The 20,127-nt window shown below is 42.3% G+C and overlaps 1 protein-coding gene and 1 non-coding gene across 2 annotated transcripts; one reads left to right on the top strand and one right to left on the bottom strand.

Moving 5' to 3' along the window:
• Positions 1-1,412: 1,412 nt before the first annotated feature.
• trnaa-agc (transfer RNA alanine (anticodon AGC)) lies at positions 1,413-1,485 on the bottom strand. Its single transcript has one exon. It is a non-coding gene; the product is annotated as a tRNA-Ala (tRNA).
• A 428-nt stretch (positions 1,486-1,913) lies between these two features.
• Positions 1,914-18,190, top strand: hapln4 (hyaluronan and proteoglycan link protein 4). Its single transcript, XM_020498835.2, has 5 exons — positions 1,914-2,148; positions 8,762-8,882; positions 10,197-10,559; positions 13,558-13,860; positions 16,092-18,190. The coding sequence occupies exons 1-5, from the start codon at positions 2,146-2,148 to the stop codon at positions 16,472-16,474; spliced, it is 1,173 nt and encodes a 390-aa protein (XP_020354424.1). The 5' UTR covers positions 1,914-2,145; the 3' UTR covers positions 16,475-18,190.
• Positions 18,191-20,127: the final 1,937 nt, after the last annotated feature.

Below are 20,127 nucleotides of genomic sequence, written 5' to 3'. Positions count from 1 at the left end.
AGGGATGCAGAGGAGCAAGTAAGTGTATCACACAAGACATCATGTTCTCTTAGACCGGGACCCTCCATTGAACTACACTGCAGAGTCAGAGTGAGACACAGACTCCACTTTCCCCACAGCCTTTAGTTCAGGGCTCTCCAACACTCTTCCTGGAGAGCTTCGACCCTAATCAAGCACATCAATTAGCTGGTTGATAAGCCGAATCAGGTTATTTTACAACTGGGGTTGGAGCAAAAACCTACAGGAGGGTAATTGTCCATGAACAGGGTTGGTGAGCCCTGCTTTAGTTTATACAAACACGGAGGTGTTGACAACCAAATAATTTTTTCCACTTTTCATTAGAAACGAATGCGGCAGCCAGGTACTGGTACTGAGAAATCCCTCCAAAATAACTCACTCCAGTCAAGACATCTTTAGATGCATTTAATTTCAGTCGGACAAGATCAAATTCAAGCACCAGGGAGTGAGAAAGAAGGGGAGGGCTTTCCCAAACATTAATGTAATTATATTTACATACTGTATGCATTCATAGTGGATGATAACATGAAACCATATAGACAAAGCCATGTTCTCTCAAAACACAAACTCCTTTTTTGAGAGCAAAATAAAAAAGAATGGATACCTTCTCTGTTACATTAGATGGATGTTCCCTTGCTACAGAGAGGGTGTGCAGCATTAATATTCAACACAGTGATAATGTGTTATAAGAAAAGGTCTGGAAACACACTCTTCACCACTGTCTCTTCAGTAACTAAGTGGCCTCTTATCTGAGTGACGCACACACACACACACCCACACACACAGGATAATCTAATTAATTCTCCCTCAGCAGCTTTTACATGCTGATGTATGGCAATGAAAAACAAACGGCCTGCTTGCACTCTGTGTGACAGACCTGAATCAAATCCGGCCCCTATCACCACAGCTCCATCTATTCAGAGGAGCTACTGGGAATATGTGCAGATGTCTGCTCAGTTGTGCAGCCTGAGACCCCAGGAGACTTGTGGTCTGCCTTTACCTTGATGGTAGAGAGAGAGAGAGAGAGAGAGAGAGAGAGAGAGAGAGAGAGAGAGAGAGAGAGAAAGAGAGACTGAACACTGCAACATAGCAATTCACACTTTGCTGGGTCTGTATCAATATTAGTAGGTGTGAAGAGGACAGAGGCCATGCTGGTCAGATTATTTAAACTGGACTCTATATTGTCTCCAACAGACACCTGTCAGAAATAAAATGTTACATGACAATCAAAAGCAATTCCTATAATGTAATTTGGGATGATCCTGACTCCAGAAATGTCGTTCTCATTCTCAAAAATGCTTTTATAGTTAAAAGGAGCACCATCGTAACAGTATAATTTATGTCCTCCTTTCTAAAATGCTCTCTTGAAACATATAGGCCAATAAAAAAAATATTGGAGAATGCGGGCATCGATCCCGCTACCTCTCGCATGCTAAGCGAGCGCTCTACCATTTGAGCTAATTCCCCAGTGCGCTTAAATAGCTCCGGGTAAATATATATAGTATATAGTGTATTTTACGCCCTACCAGCATTCAGTGTTTGGTAGCCTACTCGTACTGCTGTAAATTATAGGCTATAATAACTACGTGCACACAAATCCACACTCTGAAATGAGTGTGTCTTGTGTTTAGTGTACGGTTGAATATGCTATTAACATTAGACTACATTTAGCCTAGCTACATGCACAATGTTTTCTTTCGTGGACAGCAAGCATTGATACTAACGTTATTAGTTTAATGAGGTTTAACGTTACTGCTTCTACTGAAACATTTTAGCCTTCCTACTGGCACAACGTATCATCATGCACTAACAGCAAATGCAACAATATAGCAGTTCAGTTGTTCCCTGTTACTTTCGCTGATTTACACATTCTGGTGCGCTCTTATAGTGATTCACATTGTGCTGAAAATGTGTGAACTGCGGAACAGCCCAACTAGCCCAGTCCTGCACAGAGTAAGCAGTTCCCTTGCACTGCCAAAATCAAACAGCAATACGACAGGACACGGCAGGCTAACTGCAGGATAGAGGGCTATGAGTCAAGTACTGCACCATATCAATAACAGCCCAACTGGAACAAACGACATACGGTCTATCTAACTTCAGACAGACAGTATTCTTGAAGATATAATGGTAAGTCCTCTAATGTGGCGGGATGGGTTGGCTCTGTGTCTGGGCATCATGCAGTCTTTTTTCTTACTGCATGGGAGATTTCTGTAGCACAACCTTAAAGATGTGCTACAGTAGCCTAGTGCAGTACATTGCAGATTATGAGAGGATCAAGGTTTGTGGTCAGGTTATTTGTTTACAATGTGGTCAGTAGCAAATGTCCGTGTTCCTATTATAGGCAATTCAAATGTATAATATTGCAGGGGTGTCTGTAAAGGAACTTGCTGCAATAACAACCCTTTATTACATGAATGCTATTAGTGTTAACTTGTAAATATATATATATATATATATAAACATATGGGGGCGGGGCTCTGACATTCCCACTGGACAAAACCTTATTTTTATTTTCCACGTCATTTGAACCCTAAAAAATATATTTTGAATCAATATGGAAAACGGATTGGATTTCATTAAAGTCATATAAGATCATTTTTTTTCAATCAACTTTTAACCTAAATCCAATTACAGGGTGACATATTGGTTGAATTCACTCGCGTTAGTTTAACAACGCAACCAAACGTAAATCCAAACTAAATGTTAAACTGACATCTGTGCTTAGTGGGTTGTCTCCATACAGGTGTAGACTACAGTTGCACTTGAATCCAACATACACCCCTCCTGTGTGATACCATTTCTGAAGAACTTCATTGAGCAGCTACAGCGCCTCACCCTTTCCCATGGAATTCTAACATAGGCTGGTGCCAAGGGAGCAAACTTTCCCTGCCACTGCATGATGTAGCAGCTGATGTCATAGTAATGACATTTACAATACACTCTTATCCAGAGTGACCTGCAGTAGTGAGTGTATACATTTTTGTACTGGTCCCCCATGGGAATCAATCCCACAATCCTGGTGTTACAAGCACAATGCACGACCAACTGAGCCACACACAACTGAGCCACACATCGCTAAACAACATGCAACATGCAGAGTGGTGTAAGTGTAGCCGATGTGAAATGGCTAGCTAGTTAGCGGTGGTGCGCGCTAGTGGCGTTTCAGTCGGTGAAGTCACTTGCTCTGAGACCTTGAAGTAGTGGTTCCCCTTGCTCTGCAAGGGCCGCAGCTTTTGTGGAGCGATGGGTAACGATGCTTCGAGGGTGACTGTTGAAGTAAGTGTGCAGCGCGTCCCTGGTTCGCGCCCAGGTCGGGGTGAGGGGGATGCGCGTAAAGTCTATACTGTTACATAAGGAAAATAACTTCACCCTCAACGTCAACAAAACAAAGAAGCTGATGGTGGACTACAGGAGACAGCAGATAGAGCACAGCCATCATCCACATCAACGGGGCCGCAGTGGAGAGGGTCAAAAGCTTCAAGTTCCTCGGCGTGCACATTACTTAGGACCTGAAATGGTCCCTTGACTCCCTTAACACCGACAGCGTGGTGGAGAAGGCGCGACAGCGCCTCAGGAGGCTAAAGAAATTAATCTTCAACCCTAAGACCCTCACAAACTTCTACAGATGTACCAATGAGAGCATTCTGTCGGGCTGTATGATCGCCTGGTATTTTCCTTAAGAAATATTATAGTTGAATTACATTTTAGGGTACCTGAGAAATAAATAGAAATGTATTTTGACTTGTTGAAACAAAGTTTAGGTGTAGTTTTTAGGATTACTCAAATCGATGGCGCAAACTAAATGTACTTTTTGGGATATAAAGTACGATTTTACCTAACAAAACGACACTAAATGTTGTAACTGGGAGCCTTTGGATTGCGAATCAGAGGAAGTATTTAATATTTAATCGCTATTTGTGAATTTATGAAACGTGCTGTTTGAAAAATATTTTGATGTGAGGCGCCTTCCTCATAAAATCGCATGGCATTCGCTGTGAAGCCTATTGTAAATCGGACAATGCAGTTAGATTAACAAGAATGTAAGCTTTTAACCGATATAAGACACTTGTATGTACCTAATTGTTTAATTAGTATCCATAATGTATGATTATTTATTTGGATTGCGGCCCTCCAATTTTACCGGATGTTGTCGACAGGGGTCCCGCTGGCGGGACGCCTAACCCTAAGACTAGAGACTAGAGACAAATATTGTACTTGGTGGAGAAATGTCTTCTTGTCTGATAAAATTAATTGAGTGTATATACATTTCTGACCCACTGGGAATGTGATGAAAGAAATAAAAACTGAAATAAATCATTCTCTTTACTATTATACTGACATTTCACATTCTTAAAATAAAGTGGTGACTGAGCTAACTGAGCTAAAATACGGAATTGTACCAAGGATTAATTGTCAGGAATTTTGAAAAACTGAGTTTAAATGTATTTGGCTAAGGTTTATGTAAACTTCCGACTTCAACTGTATTCTAGTCATGACTCATCCTATATAACTACTGCTGTACACACCTTTTCTATTCACATACTGTCTATACACACTATTCATATACACATATATTTACACTGAACAAAAACATAAAAGCAACATGTTTCATGAGCTGAAATAAACGATCTCTGAAATGTTCCATATGCACAAAAACATTATTTCTGTAAAATGTTGTGCACATTCTGCTTTGCCAAAAAAATACATATTTGACCTTTATTTAACTAGGCAAGTCAGTTAAGAACAAATTCTTATTTTCAATTATGGCCTAGGAACAGTAGAATGACAGATTTTTACCTTGTCAGATCAGGGATTCGATCTTGCAACCTTTCGGTTACTTGTCCAACACTCTAAACGCTAGGCTACCTAGTGGACAAGTGTGGCATATCAAGAAGCTGATTAAACATCATGATCATTACACAGGTGCACCTTGTACTGGGGACAATAAAGGCCACTCTAAAAGGGGCAGTTTTGTCACACAACACAACTCTACAGATGTCTCAAGTTGAGGGAGCGTGCAATTGGCATGCTGACTGCAGGATTGTCCACCTGAGCTGTTGCCAGATAATTTAATGTTAAAGAATGTACATCAGCAATAAGTCCAACTGGCGGTTTGCTGATGTCAATGATGTGAACAGAGTGTCCCGTGGTGGTGGGTCTATTCAATGGGCAGGCATAAGCTACGGACAATGAACACAATTGCATTTTATTGATGGAAATTTGAATGCACAGAGACACCGTGACGAGATCCTGAGGCCCATTGTTGTGCCATTCATCTGCCGCCATCACCTCATGTTTCAGCATGATAATGCATGGCCCCATGTTGCATGGATCTGTACACAATTCCTGGAAGCTGAAAATGTCCCAGTTCTTCCATGGCCTGCATACTCACCAGACATGTCACCACCAATTGAGCATGTTTGGGACGCACTGGATTGATGTGTACGACAACATGTTCCAGTTCCCACCAATATTCAGCAACTTCGCACAGCCATTGAAGAGGACTGGGCCAACATTCCACAATCAACAGCCTGATCAACTCTATGCAAAAGAGATGTGTCATGCTGCATGAGGCAAATTGTGGCCACACAAGATACCGACTGGTTTTCTGATCCACGCCCCTACTTTTTTTGAAGGTATCTGTGACCAAAAGATGTATATCTGCATTACCAGTCATGTGAAATCCATAGATTAGGGCCTAATGCATTTACTTCAATTGACTGATTATGAACTGTAACTCAGTAGAATCTTGTTCCATTTATATTTTTGTTCAGTTTAGAAATAGATCATGCCTCTCCCTAAACAGTAGGATGCCGATTGTACGGTCAATTTCCCTACCAGTTCTTGACTATGGTGATACCGTTTATTGGAATGCAGCAACCACTGCTCTTAAATATTTGAATGCTGTCATCCATAGCTGTAAATATTTTAGACTCAGTCATGTTTTTTTTTACTGTGTATTTAAATACTGTATTCTAATATTTCTACTAATGTACATTGCATTTAACTTACATACACCTTTTATACCGCGCTTATTAATATACTGAAATAATGACATAACTCACTCTAATATACTGCTGTACATATCATTTATAGTATACAGTGCCTTTGGAAAGTATTCAGACCCCTTGACTTTTTCCACATCTTGTTACGTTACAGCCGTATTCAAAATTGTATTAAATAGTTTCCCCCCCTCATCAATCTACACACAATAACCCATAATGATTTTTAGAAATGGTTGCGAATTTATTAAAAATAAAAAACGGAAATATTATGTATACATAAGTATTCAGACCTTTTACTGAGTACTTTGTTGAAGCACTTTTGGCAGCAATTACAGCCTTGAGTCTTCTTGGGTATGACGCTACAAGCTTGGCACACCTGTATTTGGGGAGTTTCTCCGATTCTTCTCTGCAGATTCTCCCAAGCTCTGTCAGGTTGGATGGGGTGCGTTGCTGCACAGCTATTTTCAGGTCTCTCCAGAGATGTTTGATCGGGTTCAAGTTTGGGCTCTGGCTGGGCCACACAAGGACATTCAGAGACTTGTCCTGAAGCCACTCCACTGTGCTTAGGGCCATTGTCCTGTTGGATGGTGAACCTTCGCCACAGTCTGAGGTCCTGAGCGCTCTGGAGCAGGTTTTCATTAAGGATCTCTCTATAATTTGCTCCCTTCATCTTTGCCTCGATCCTGACTAGTCTCCCAGTCCCTGCCACTGAAAAACATCCCAACAGCATGCTGCCACCACCATGCTTCACCGTAGGGATGGTGCCAGGTTTTCTGTAGACGTGAAACTTGGCATTCAGGCCAAAGAGTTCAATCTTGGTTTCATCAGACCAGAGAATCTTGTTTCGTATGGTCTGAGAGTCTTTAGGTGCCTTTTGGCAAAACTCCAAGCGGGCTGTCATGATTGCCTGGGCGGCCAGCTCTAGGAAGATTCTTGGTGGTTCCGAACTTCTTCTATTTAAGAATTAAATCAAAGTTTGTCACGTGCGCCGAATACAACAGGTGTAGTAGACCTTACAGTGAAATGCTTACTTAGAGGCTCTAACCAATAGTGCAAAAAAGGTATTGGGTGAACAATAGGTCAGTAAAGAAATATGTCACGTTCGTTAGAATGAATATCGGACCAAGGCGCAGTGGATGTTGAGTTACACATAATTTAATGAATAAGTGAAATTTAACAAAGACAAAAACAAATAAACAATAAACTAACAACGAACCGTGACTACAGAGATGCTACGTGCACTAACTCAAAACAATATTCCATAAAACGCCTCCCCAATTAGAGACAACGATAGCCAGCTGCCTCTAATTGGGAATCATACCAAACACCAACATAGAAAAACTAAACTAGAACCCCACATAGAAAATAATAACTAGAAAGCCCCCCAGTCACGCCCTGACCTACTCCACCATAGAAAATAAGGACTCTCTAATGGTCAGGATGTGACAAAATAAAACAACAGTAAAAAGACAGGCTATATACAGTAGCAAGGCTATAAAAGTAGCGAGGCTACATACAGACACCGGTTAGTCAGGCTGATTGAAGTAGTATGTACATGTAGATATGGTTAAAGTGACTATGCATATATGATGAACAGAGAGTAGCAGTAGCGTAAAAGAAGGGTTGGCGGGTGGTGGGTGGCGGGACACAATGCAGATAGCCTGGTTAGCCAATGTGCGGGAGCACTGGTTGGGTCGGGCCAATTGAGGTACTATGTACATGAATGTATAGTTAAAGTGACTATGCATAAATGATAAACAGAGAGTAGCATCAGCGTAAAAGAGCGGTTGGGGGGAGGCACACAATGCAAATAGTCCGGGTAGCCATTTGATTACCTATTCAGGAGTCTTATGGCTTGGGGGTAAAAACTGTTGAGAAGCCCTTTTGTCCTAGACTTGGCACTCCGGTACCACTTGCCATGCATTAGTAGAGAGAACAGTCTATGACTGGGGTGACTGGGGATTTGACAATTTTTCGGGTCTTCCTCTGACACCGCCTGGAGGCCATTGTGTTCTTGGGGATCTTCAATTATGCAGCACATTTTTTAGTACCCTTCTCCAGATCTCAGCCTGGACACAATCCTGTCTCGGAGCTCTACAGACAATTCCTTCGACCTCATGGCTTGGTTTTTTAGCTCTGACATGCACTGTCAACTGTGGGACCTTATATAGACAGGTGTGTGCCTTTCCAAATCATGTCCAATCAATTGAATTTACCACAGTTGGTGAAACATCTCAAGGATAATCTATGGAAACAGGATGCACCTGAGATCAATTTCGAGTCTCACAGCAAAGGGTCTGTTTTCACTTTGTCATTATGAGGTATTGTGTGTAAATTGCTCAGGAATTTGTTTAATTGAATCCATTTTAGAATAAGGCTGTAACGTAACAAAACGTCCAGGGGTCTGAATAGTTTCCGAAGGCACCGTATCTTGTGTGAATTCATCCGATGTATGTATAGATTTCATTTGGTTTACTGTTACATTGCTATTTGGGTTGTTAATGAATTTTGTTCCGACATTTCTTGATTGACATTATACTCCATTGTTAGGCACCAGTAATGTAAGCATTTCACTGCACCTGCTCTAGCATTGGTAAACTGTGTACGTAACCAATAAACATTCATTTGATTTGTTTATAGGCTAGCCATATTAGAGCTTAGGAATGGCTAGCAGCACCATTGGATACTCAATAACTGGATCTTCACTGATTGGTCCTTCCCTGCCTCCCTTGCAGCTCTGCTCACAGCCCCTGTCCTTGGGGACAGTGACCTGCTTGGTCCTAATCTTTGGCCTCTATGCGACCTCCCTCTCTACCGATGCCGAGAAGGGAAGGAGGAAAGTTGTTCATGTACTCGGTAAGATCTCTCCTTCTCTCTATCCCCATCCCACACATGTTGCATCATTGTAATGAGAATGTTTTTTTTTTTTACATTCCAAGGGGAGAATAAAAGAGCAGCTGTCTGGGTTTCAAAATAAGTGAGTCGCCAAACTTTATCTCTACTCCAGGATTATTGGCAGTCAACTGTAGAAACTTGAGTTTCTGTTGCATGTAGAATAAGGTAGGAGTCATATTATCAGTAAAATGTTGCTAAATTCCATCCACTTCATAGTCAAGCAGATGTTGTTGATTTGGACTCTTAGAACAGTCTCTATCAACGCTGCGAAGAAGCTGTGTTCAGCCTGATTGTAAGCTTGCTGATGCTGTACTGGCAACCAGCTACAATATCACCTTGTTATCATCACCTGTCCTTAATTATAATGTTATTATTATGTTATAAATAGTATGCCTCCACCTGGATACATCTCTATTCCCGCCTGAAATCCCAACCTAGATTTATGTTTGAATGTATTCTGTAAACAGGTCTCAAAGCTCAGCGGTCGGTTACAAAAATGTCAGAGTCATTATAACCAGCTGTCATGGCTAATTGTAGGCTTTGTGATCTGTTCACAATAAGCAGACTCATAGAATGAGAATCAGTCAGCTGTGTTGCTCAGAAACCCTCAGAGAAGAGCACTGTCACAAAGCCTAGGAGACGTCCTGGCTGCCAATGACGCAAACCAGAGCTGCTTGTACATTCCATTTCAAATAAAGTTGTCTCCTACCCACTGCTCTCATTCACCACCCCTCACAAATCTGAGACAACTGGGTAGGTGTAAGTTATAGCTCCCCATACTCGTCATATTGATTTCCAGTCCTTTTAGATTTGCGAAGTGGAGTGAACACAGGTGTAGATGTGGGGAGTCAAACACTTTCTGGAATGAAACACAGCTTAGGCCTTGGGGATTCAGCTGGCCTCAAAAGAACTATGATGTAATAGGCAGTGCCAGTGACACAGAACAAGGCATGCTGGGACCTGGTGCTGATGATGAAACACACGTCTCTCAGGTGACACATGTCTCCTCAGCCCATTGGCCCCCACTGGGGAAACAACAAGCTATCTAATTATATACACTTTCACCATCATGACCTTCTAACTAAAGTTTGGTTGGTTCCCATAACTTTAACAGTAATAATCTCCATATATACTGTAGATCATCACACTATGAGGAAATCCTCCTTTTAAAAGTAAAGTACTGATGCAACAGATCATTGATGAACATACTGTAAGTCCCCCACAACCTTGCTTGTCCTGACCATTCCTGTTCCTCTATTCCCTCTCTGCGTCCAGAGGATGACACCGGGGCAGTGATCGTTCAGACCGCCCCCGGTAAAGTGATCACCCACCGGGGAGGCTCCATCACCCTGCCCTGCCGCTACCACCACGAACCCGAGAGCTCCGACCCCAACCGCATCCGCATCAAGTGGACCAAGGTGACGGACGCGCTGGTGTTTGAGGATGTGTTCGTTGCACTGGGCCTCCAGCAGAGGTTGTTCGGGTCGTATCGGGGTCGTGTGTCCCTGGAGAAAAACGGACCGGGGGACGCCTCGGTCATCATCCACAACGTCACCTTGGAGGACTACGGACGCTACGAGTGTGAGGTTACCAATGACATGGAGGACGATACGGGATTCGTCAACCTCGATCTTGAAGGTCAGAGGTTAAGGTTGAAGGGTTAGATGGGTTCAGAGCCATGTATTTAGAGAGTTGGGCCAACTTTTAGAATGTTAAATATTGGTCTAATTCTAGACATACAGTTACATAGCATTATTTACCAGGTTTCCGAACACCCCAGCCATGAGCTGCTCACTTCCTTACCAACAGGCTCAGAGACAGTTTCTATCTACACTGGACTGACCACCTGCTCTGATTCTCCGCACCTTAGCACACACACACACATACTCATTCTAAACATTATATATTCCCATGTAATGTTAATCCTTAAGAGTCTATTGATTAGGGGTGGACCGATTATGATTTTTGAACGCCGATACCGATACTGATTATTGGAGGACCAAAAAAAGCAGATACCGATTAATCGGCCAATGTTTATATATATATACAAATCATAGACTTAATTATAATATAATAACACACAGAAATACGAGCCTTATGTCATTAATATGGTCAAATCTGGAAGCTATAAATTAACGTTTATTCTTTCAGTGAAATATGGAACCGCTACTTATTTTATCGAACGGGTGGCATCCCTAAGAGTAAATATTGCTGTTACATTGCACAACCTTCAATGTTATGTCATAATTATGTACAATTCTGTCAAATTATTTACTGTCTTTGTTATGAAGAAATTATCTTCACACAGTTCGCAACGAGCCAGGTGGCCCAAACTGCTGCATATACCCTGACTCTGTTGCACAGAACGCAGGAGAAGTGACAATTTCCCTAGTTAAAAGAAATTCATGTTAGCAGGCAATATTAACTAAATATGCAGGTTTAAAAATATATACTTGTGTATTGATTTTAATAAAGGCATTGATGTTTATGGTGAGGTACACATTGGTGCAACGACAGTGCTTTTTTCGCGAATGCGCTTGTTAAATCATCAACCGTTTACGAAGTAGGCTGTGATTCGATGATAAATTAGCACTGCATCGATTATATGCAACGCAGGACAAGCTAGATAAACTAGTAATATCATCAACCATGTGTAGTTAACTAGTGATTATGTTAAGATTGATTGTTTTTTATAAGATAAGTTTAATGCTAGCTAGCAACTTACATTGGTTCCTTGCTGCACTCACAAAACAGGTAGTCAGCCTGCCACGCAGTCTCCTCGTGGAGTTCAATGTAATCGGCCATAATCGGTATCCAAAAATGCAGATTACTGATTTTTATGAAAATTTGAAATCGGCCCTAATTAATTAGCCATTCCGATAAATCGGTCGACCTCTACTATTGATGCACCCATCCGTCAATCTAAGTAATATAATCAAAATCAAAATCCATCAGTTTAAGCTAGAGACATGCGTCTCAATCCACCAAATCCACCTACACTACCATTCAAAAGTTTGGGGTCACTTAGAAATGTCCTTTTTTTCCATGAAAACATACACGAAATGAGAAGCAAAATGAATAGAATATATAGTCAAGATGTTGGCAAGGTTATAAATAATGATTTCTAATTGAAATAATAATTGTGTCCTTCAAACTTTGCTTTTGTCAAAGAATCCTCCATTTGCAGCAATTACAGCCTTGTGGACTTTTGGCATTCTAGTTGAGGTAATCTGTTGTTGAGCTAATCTAAAGAGATTTCACCCCATGCAAGTTGGATTGGCTTGATGGGCACTACGTACCATACGGTCAAGCTGCTCTCACAACAGCTCAATAGGGTTGAGATCCGGTGACTGTGCTGGCCACTCCATTATAGACAGAATACCAGCTGACTGCTTCTTCCCTAAATAGTTATTGCATAGTTTGGAGCTGTGCTTTGGGTCATTGTCCTGTTGTAGGAGGAAATTGGCTCCAATTAAACGCAGTCCACAGGGTATGGCATGGCGTTGCAAAATGGAGTGATAGCTGTTACGTCCGTTGTTAGAAGGAGACCAAGGTGCAGCGTGGTAGGCGTACATTATCCTTTTATTTTAAATGACACCAAAAAACAACAAAATGCTATATGCAGTGTAGAAAGCAACTACACACAAACAAGATCCCACAACTGAAGGTGGGAAAAAGTGCTGCCTAAGTATGATCCCAAATCAGAGACAAAGATAGACAGCTGCCTCTGATTGGGAACCATATCCGGCCAACAATGAAATAGACAAACTAGAATGTAATCGAACCCACAAATGCTGATGCTGCAGATACTCAACTGGTCTAAAAGATGGCCAGATTTATTGCTTCTTGACAACTGAAAAACATTTTTTTCTAACATAATTGCAAGAGGGTTTTCTAATGATCAATTAGCCTTTGAAAATGATATATTTGGATTAGCTAACACAAAGTGCCATTGGAACACAGGAGCGATGGTTGCTGATAATGGGCCTCTGTACACCTATGTAGATATTCTATCAAATCTGCCTTTTCTTTCTGCCGTTTTCTTTCAAAAACAAGGACATTTCTAAGTGACCCCAAACATTTGAACGGTAGTGTATGTCGGCTTTCTGCATCTACGGTGGAAGGTGGCCGAGCTACACCATTGTTTTTCAGACCACGAGACATCTCGAAATGGGGTTTTCTCACAAAAAGTCTGTAGCATCCAAATCGTTTGGCCTACAAACGAATATGACCACTCTGTGGTAGTCATACTCTCATTTGAAGGTCACGGTACTCGTGTGAAGGTAAGCCAAACAAATGAATGAAAGTATGTAGGCAGTTTTGTGCCAGGCAAAAATAAGGGGTTAAATATGTGTCAAAATAAACTAAAATATATCCTATATCTCCTAGATATAGGACAGACACTTCAAAACCTAATTCCCTATGTCTTTTTTTGCATTTATGAATGTGTTATTCAATGTGTTTCTATGGGCTCTAGTAGTAAAGGGCAAATTCAATATTCTATCAAATAATATATATTTTTATACCTAAAGGGGTCCAGAAATTCAAAATAAAATAGATAAATAATCCATCTTTTAAAAAATCAAAATGTTAGCTTGTACTCCTAGTTCAGTATCTGTCTCTCTCTTTCCTCCAGGTGTGGTGTTCCCCTACTATCCCCGGGTGGGGCGCTACAAGCTCAACTACCACCAGGCTGAGGATGTGTGTAAGGAGCAGGATGCCATCCTGGCCTCCCATGCCCAGCTCCACAAGGCCTGGCTGGAAGGACTGGACTGGTGCAACGCTGGCTGGCTGGAGGACGGCTCCGTCCAGTACCCCATCTCCCACCCCCGGGACCAGTGTGGCCGCAAGGACACCGCCGCAGGGGTACGCAACTACGGCTACAGACACAAAGAGGATGAGCGCTATGATGCCTTCTGTTTCACCTCCAACCTCAATGGTGAGTGTGGGGATGTGTGGGCTTTCTTTCCTTGAACAGATGAGATATGTGAACATTGATAGGTGACGTGTAGATTCCCCAGATATCTTTCTACCATATTGCCTTTGCTCTGACTATACAGTGTTTTCAGGTCTGTGTGGATGAAGCATGTAAATCTTGGAGGCAAAAAAAACAAAGTGGGATGCAGCACAGCCACTACACAACATAAAACTAAACAATACGTGAATTGCACTATAACGGTGACACAAACGGTGCCCACAAACTGTTAGGGCCTACATAAAGCTAACCCAACATCTTACCACTGCTACACCTGGCTATCAGCGGAGCCTTGTCTGGCAACGAAACAGTTCTTTCAGCCTCATTTACTGCCTTGAAAAATAACATAGCTGGCTGACTTGCTTAAACAAATGTGGTTTCTAATGATAATTGAGATGTACAAATTATGGCATAAGGGGACGACAAGCAGATAAGAGGCAATTCGTCATTTTGATGAAGACATTAATGAGCGAGCCCTGTACCCCAAGTCAGAACCTTAGGCTAAATAAAGGGGGCATATAAGCAGACAATGAAAGCTCTTACAACATTCAATTACATTTCTCTAAAACAGGTTATAGGTTACATGTGCACCACCAGGTCAGAACAGTAGGCGAAATTAAGAGGGGTAAATAGACCAAATTATTAGGGTGAGGCACATGGGCTACTAACAGCTTACTACACAACATACACTTAGTATTACTTTCTTGGCTACAGTATACATATCTCCCTGGCATAATACATCATTTATGCAGCAACATACAATACATTTTTGGACTCACCTTGTTGTGCTGTGCTCACTTGAACAGGAAGGTGGCACGGCGGTCCTTCGTGGGCAAAATGTGTCATCAAAGTCTGGCATTCTCTGGATTTATGGTGCTTTCAAGACAACTGGGAACTCGGAAAAAAACCAGGTCGAATCATGATCTTGTTGATCGTAGCTCTAGAAAGAGACTAGTTTTTTTTAACATTGTTTGCAAACTAATATGACACGTATTAATTCCCCCCAATTTTTGGGAATTATTATATATATATTTTTTTAAATTGCTAAAAATATGGGTCTCTGCCCCACCTCCCCTGAATGATGGGTCGCCACTGGTAAGGAGACTAGGCGAGGTGTATTGCGATGTAGCCAGAGAGTCCTCAGGGGGAAGAGGGGCATGTCTCTGATTTCTGCACCGTGATCCCCTAAGCCCGAGGACATCAGATTTGGGTCAGTCCCTGTTTTGATTCTGCCCTCTTAAAAGCGCCACCGCGTCTAATGATAGTCTTTCTTGAACATTAAAGCAAAATAGTTCAGCTCTTGGCAAAAAGGACTATCTGAGCTAGAGAAGAGAACAACACACTAGCCATAGTTGAACTTTAACCTGGTACTTCATAGTGGAGACCTAACAGTCTCTTCATTGCCTCCCCAGTGAGTTAATTACAGTCAACAGACAGTCTGGCCTGAAATGTGGGCTATCTTCAGGAGCGATGGTGGGTGATACTGTTGCACTGACCAGCTGGAAGATATTTACCCAGTATCCCTTGGGGAATTATAAGACAATATTACTCCCTAACAGGCAGCAGCCACATAAATAAACGGAAACAAGGCTGCCGTCAGCCGTTCTGTGGTAGAAAATGACCCTATGTTTTCTAGGTTAGCTTGTTCATTTCTCTCTGTAAAAACTTAACTCGGCTTCATTTCAGAGTTAACACTTTCTACAATCATGATCTCATAAATGTAAATGCTTCTGGCGAGAAGTCATCCCAGAGCAAGATGAAATTAGAATGTAAGTATTTTACAGTAATCTGAGCACTGTCCACCGCCACTGCATGCTGCTCGATTTTGAGCGGCTGCCCAGACGGATGTTTGGTTTTTGAGATTCGGAACCCATTCTGCAGGCAAGGGATCAAACTGTTCTGGTCTATGAGAACTCATAATCTCTCCCCTAAGGGTATCTGCTGCTGTTATCTCATGTGGTTCTCTCTCGATCTCCTTCTCTCTTTCTTTCCCTCACACCCCTGAAAATGTATATTTTTCACCTCCCTCCCTCCCTCCCTCCCTCCCTCCCTCCCTCACTCACTCACTCACTCACTCACTCACTCACTCACTCACTCACTCACTCACTCACTCACTCACTCCCTCCCTCCCTCCCTCACTCTCACACACACACACACACACACACACAAACTTCTCTCCCCCCTCTCTCCTCCAGGTAAGGTGTATTTCCTGAAGCGATTTAAGAAGGTGAATTATTCTGAAGCAGTGAAGGCGTGCGTTCGTGATGGCTCCGTGGTGGCCAAGACGGGCCAGCTCTACGCTGCCTGGAAGATCCAGCTGCTGGACCGCTGTGAAGCTGGCTGGCTGGAGGACGCAAGCATCCGTTACCCCATCGTCAACCCACGTACCCGCTGCGGCGGGCCCCAACCGGGGGTCCGCCACCTGGGCTTCCCTGACCTGAAGTTCCGCCTCTACGGGGTCTACTGCTTCCGCAAGAATGAAGAGAGTGTTAATGGTGATGTGGTGAAGTCGACCCAGGGCCCAAGGAAGAGCAGCAAGGACATCCCCATGAACACCACCTCCACCAGAACCATCTAGAGCGAGAGAGACTGAGAGGAGGGTTAAGATCACTGCCCGTACAACATAGCTCCATCCATTGCTTTAGCTTAACAACATGGATAAACATCACTGACAAACACATGCTAATTTGCAGGATTCACCAGCGAGGGAAAGCAACTGCTTTGTTCAATAAGGGGCGGAATCTTTATCTTTGGGATTTCTCCTGTCTGGTGTTAAACGAGGTGCCAGTTTGTTGAGAGCGTTCCGTGCGCCTTTCACTGTCTCAGAGAGGCTTAGCTAGTAACTGCAGCTGATCATCATTTCTCAGGCACATCAAGATTGGAAAGCCTTTCATTAAATAACTACATAGTTGACTATGTGTCTATTGGAGGCATGGAGAGAGGCCACAAGCATGATGGGGTCTCAGACTCCACAGTGTGTTCTGGTCTCAATGTGGCTTCATTTCCAGAGAAAAAGGCCCTTTGCGAGAGGCACTCGACTTCAAGCAGTGCCAGCCGGAGAGAGTCATATTAATTAGTGTGCAGTACAGACAGAGACAGAAAGACAGAGATAATTTACTATGTCTGTCTGAGTGTAATGAATGTAGCACATTAAGAGATCCTCTCTCTCAGAGGCCTGATTAGCAGAGACTTATGATGAGCTTTAAAGCAGACTACTAATGCTTGATCAATCAAATCAAATCAAATGTATTTATATAGCCCTTCGTACATCAGCTGATATCTCAAAGTGCTGTACAGAAACCCAGCCTAAAACCCCAAACAGCAAACAATGCAGGTGTAGAAGCACATTGGCTAGGGAAAACTCCCTAGAAAGGCCCAAACCTAGGAAGAAACCTAGAGAGGAACCAGGCCATGAGGAGTGGCCAGTCCATCTGTGAATGTTGCCAGTTGCCAGCATGATGCCCAAGCTTTGCCTGTCATGGCAGGGCACTGCTCAGAGGTGCCCTTTGAGTTCTACTGCGCCCCCAGTCGCCTGCCTCTGGGCACAAACTGGTTTAATCAATTATGTTTCCATGTCATTTCACCAAAAATATGTAATGCGATGACGTTGAATCAACGTGAAAACTGGTTAGATTTGCAAAACGTCATCAACGTAAGGGAATTCCGTCTTTTTTTTCACCCAATTTTGAACTTAAATCCAATGACGTGTGATTTTGTGTTTATTTCACGTTAGTTGACAACTCAACCAAATGTAAATCAAAACTAGACATTGAAATGGTGTCTGTGCCCAGTGAGCAGTTGCCATGTTTGAGTAGAGCCAATTATTTAACATTATTTACCTCAGTAACTAACTAAGTACTGGCATGCCATACCAGAGCTCAATAAACATAGTAGCGAATATTGCACTTAGATGTATTTTATGACGAAATGGTCAGTCTATAGCAAGCATGTTATACCTGGATGTGATTTTAGTATCTGGGGCTGAAGCTGAACTAACATAACTATGTTATAGCTGCTTTAATAGCTGCTTAATTAACTCATATTTCTATGCAGCCATAATTATCGATTGCACTCTTTGTTCAATTGTGGAATAGCCCGATTTGAACTGTATTGATCATTATCTTGATGCATGAATGTATCTATAGTTAGGGCTATACGCTGACGCTGTGATACAAAAGTAACAAATGAGATCTTGACGTTGTTGTTAAGAAATTCTGATTCTGTGATATTCTGTCTTTGCATTTTCATCATCTCTACTGTGATATCCTAATAAACCAAACGAAATGAGACCGTATCAGTCATCTTGAAGTGTTTGTTTCTGAGTAGCACTCGAGATAAATACTTTGTGCACTGCCAACACAACAAAAGTGACAATGTCATTTCCATAGCAACAGTCTTAACGAACCCAAATCAAGTTCAAGGCAAACTAATAACATGAAATAATCATTCTGCTAAGTGATACATTTGAATAAAGCAAATTGGAATGATTGAGTGAGCTGTAGCTACATCCACGACAGCATAACCATGTTTGTTGAAACATTTGTTAAAGACACATTCAAATGCCATGAAGACATATTGTGAGTGTTTAAAAAAAATAATGTTTATCAGCCATATCAATCTCTGCTATGAATTATAAGTCTACCGGCATAGAAACAAACGGAATTAACAGAGGAGAAGCCCTGAGTCATATTGACATTTATATTTCAGGGTTATTCATTATCTATTCCACATTTCAATATTGAAGTAGGCCTGGCTGATCTTGTGTTGGTTCTTGAAATGCTTAAACTCAGAGGTGATTAAGTTATTCATATTTAACTACACAATGTTACAACTCATTTTATGGAAGGCAAATGAGACCGTCTGCTTTATTTTACTCCTGAATTATTATGAAATTTTAAGGGTGCTATGCAAACTTGAAGTTTCATATCAAATCAAATCAAATTGTATTTGTCACATGCGCCGAATACAACATTTGTAGAACTTACAGTGAAATGTTTTAAACAACAATGTAGTTTAAAAAAAAGTAAGAAATAGAAGAGAGTGTTAAATGAATTAAAGAGCAGAAATAAAATAACATTGGCGAGGCTATATACAGGGGGTACCGGTACAGAGTCAATGTGCGGGGTGCACCGGTTAGTCGAGGTAATTGAGGTACTATGTTCATGTAGGTAGAGTTATTAAAGTGACTATGCATAGATAATAACAGAGTAGCAGCAGTGTAAAAGAGTGGGGGCAATGCAAATCATCTTGGGTAGCCATTTGATTAGATGTTCAGGAGTCTTATGACTTGAGGGTGGAAGCTGTTTAGAACTTGGTGATGCCAAGGAACATGAAGCTCTCAACCTGCTCCACTACGGCCCCATCGATGAGACTGGGGGCAATGCGCGGTCCTCCTTTTCCTGTAGTCCACAATCATTTCCTTTGTCTTGATCACAATGAGGGAGATGTTTTTGTCCTTGCGCCACACGGTCAGGTCTCTGACCTCCTATAGACTGTCTCGTTATTGTTGGTGATCAGGCCTACCACTGTTGTGTCATCGGTTAACTTTAATGATGGTGTTGGAGTCGTGCCTTGCCGTGCAGTCATGAGTGAACAGAGATTACAGGAGGGGACTGAGCATGCACCCCTTAGGGGCCCCCGTGTTGAGGATCAGCGGGGCAGATGTGTTGTTGCCTACCCTTACCACCTGGGGGTGGCCTGTCAGGAAGTCTTGGACCCAGTTGCAGAGGGAGCTGTTTATTCCCAGGGTCCTTAGCTTAGTGATGAGCTTTGAGGGCACTATGGTGTTGAACGCTGAGCTGTAGTCAATGAATAGCATTCTCACATAGGTGTTCCTTTTGTCCAGGTGGGAAAGGGCAGTATAGAGTGCAATAGAGATTGCACCATCTGTGGATCTGTTGGGGCGGTATGCAAATTGGAATGGATCCAGGGTTTCTGGGATAATGGTGTTGATGTGAGCCATGACCAGCCTTTCAAAGCACTTCATGGCTACAGACGTGAGTGCTACGGGTCAGTAGTCATTTAGGCAGGTTACCTTAGTGTTCTTGGGCACAGGGACTATGGTGGTCTGCATGAAACATGTTGTTATTACAGACTCCGACAGGGAGAGGTTGAAAATGTCAGGGAAGACACTTGCCAGTTGGTCAGCTCATGCTCGGAGTAGACATCCTGGAAATCCGTCTGGCCCTTGTGAATGTTGACCTGTTTAAAGTGACCCCTTCGTGCGCCAAT

This window comes from Oncorhynchus kisutch, linkage group LG13 (genome assembly GCF_002021735.2).
Source record: "Oncorhynchus kisutch isolate 150728-3 linkage group LG13, Okis_V2, whole genome shotgun sequence".
NCBI lineage: Eukaryota > Metazoa > Chordata > Actinopteri > Salmoniformes > Salmonidae > Oncorhynchus > Oncorhynchus kisutch.
This window is presented reverse-complemented; position numbering and strand designations above follow the sequence as displayed.

What these genes read in the sequence shown, in the direction of transcription:
- hapln4 (XM_020498835.2), top strand. An exon ending in GAAAGTTGTTCATGTACTCG is followed by an intron (nt 8,883 to 10,196) that starts GTAAGATCTCTC and finishes CTCTGCGTCCAG; the next exon opens with AGGATGACACCGGGGCAGTG. An exon ending in TTTCACCTCCAACCTCAATG is followed by an intron (nt 13,861 to 16,091) that starts GTGAGTGTGGGG and finishes TCTCTCCTCCAG; the next exon opens with GTAAGGTGTATTTCCTGAAG.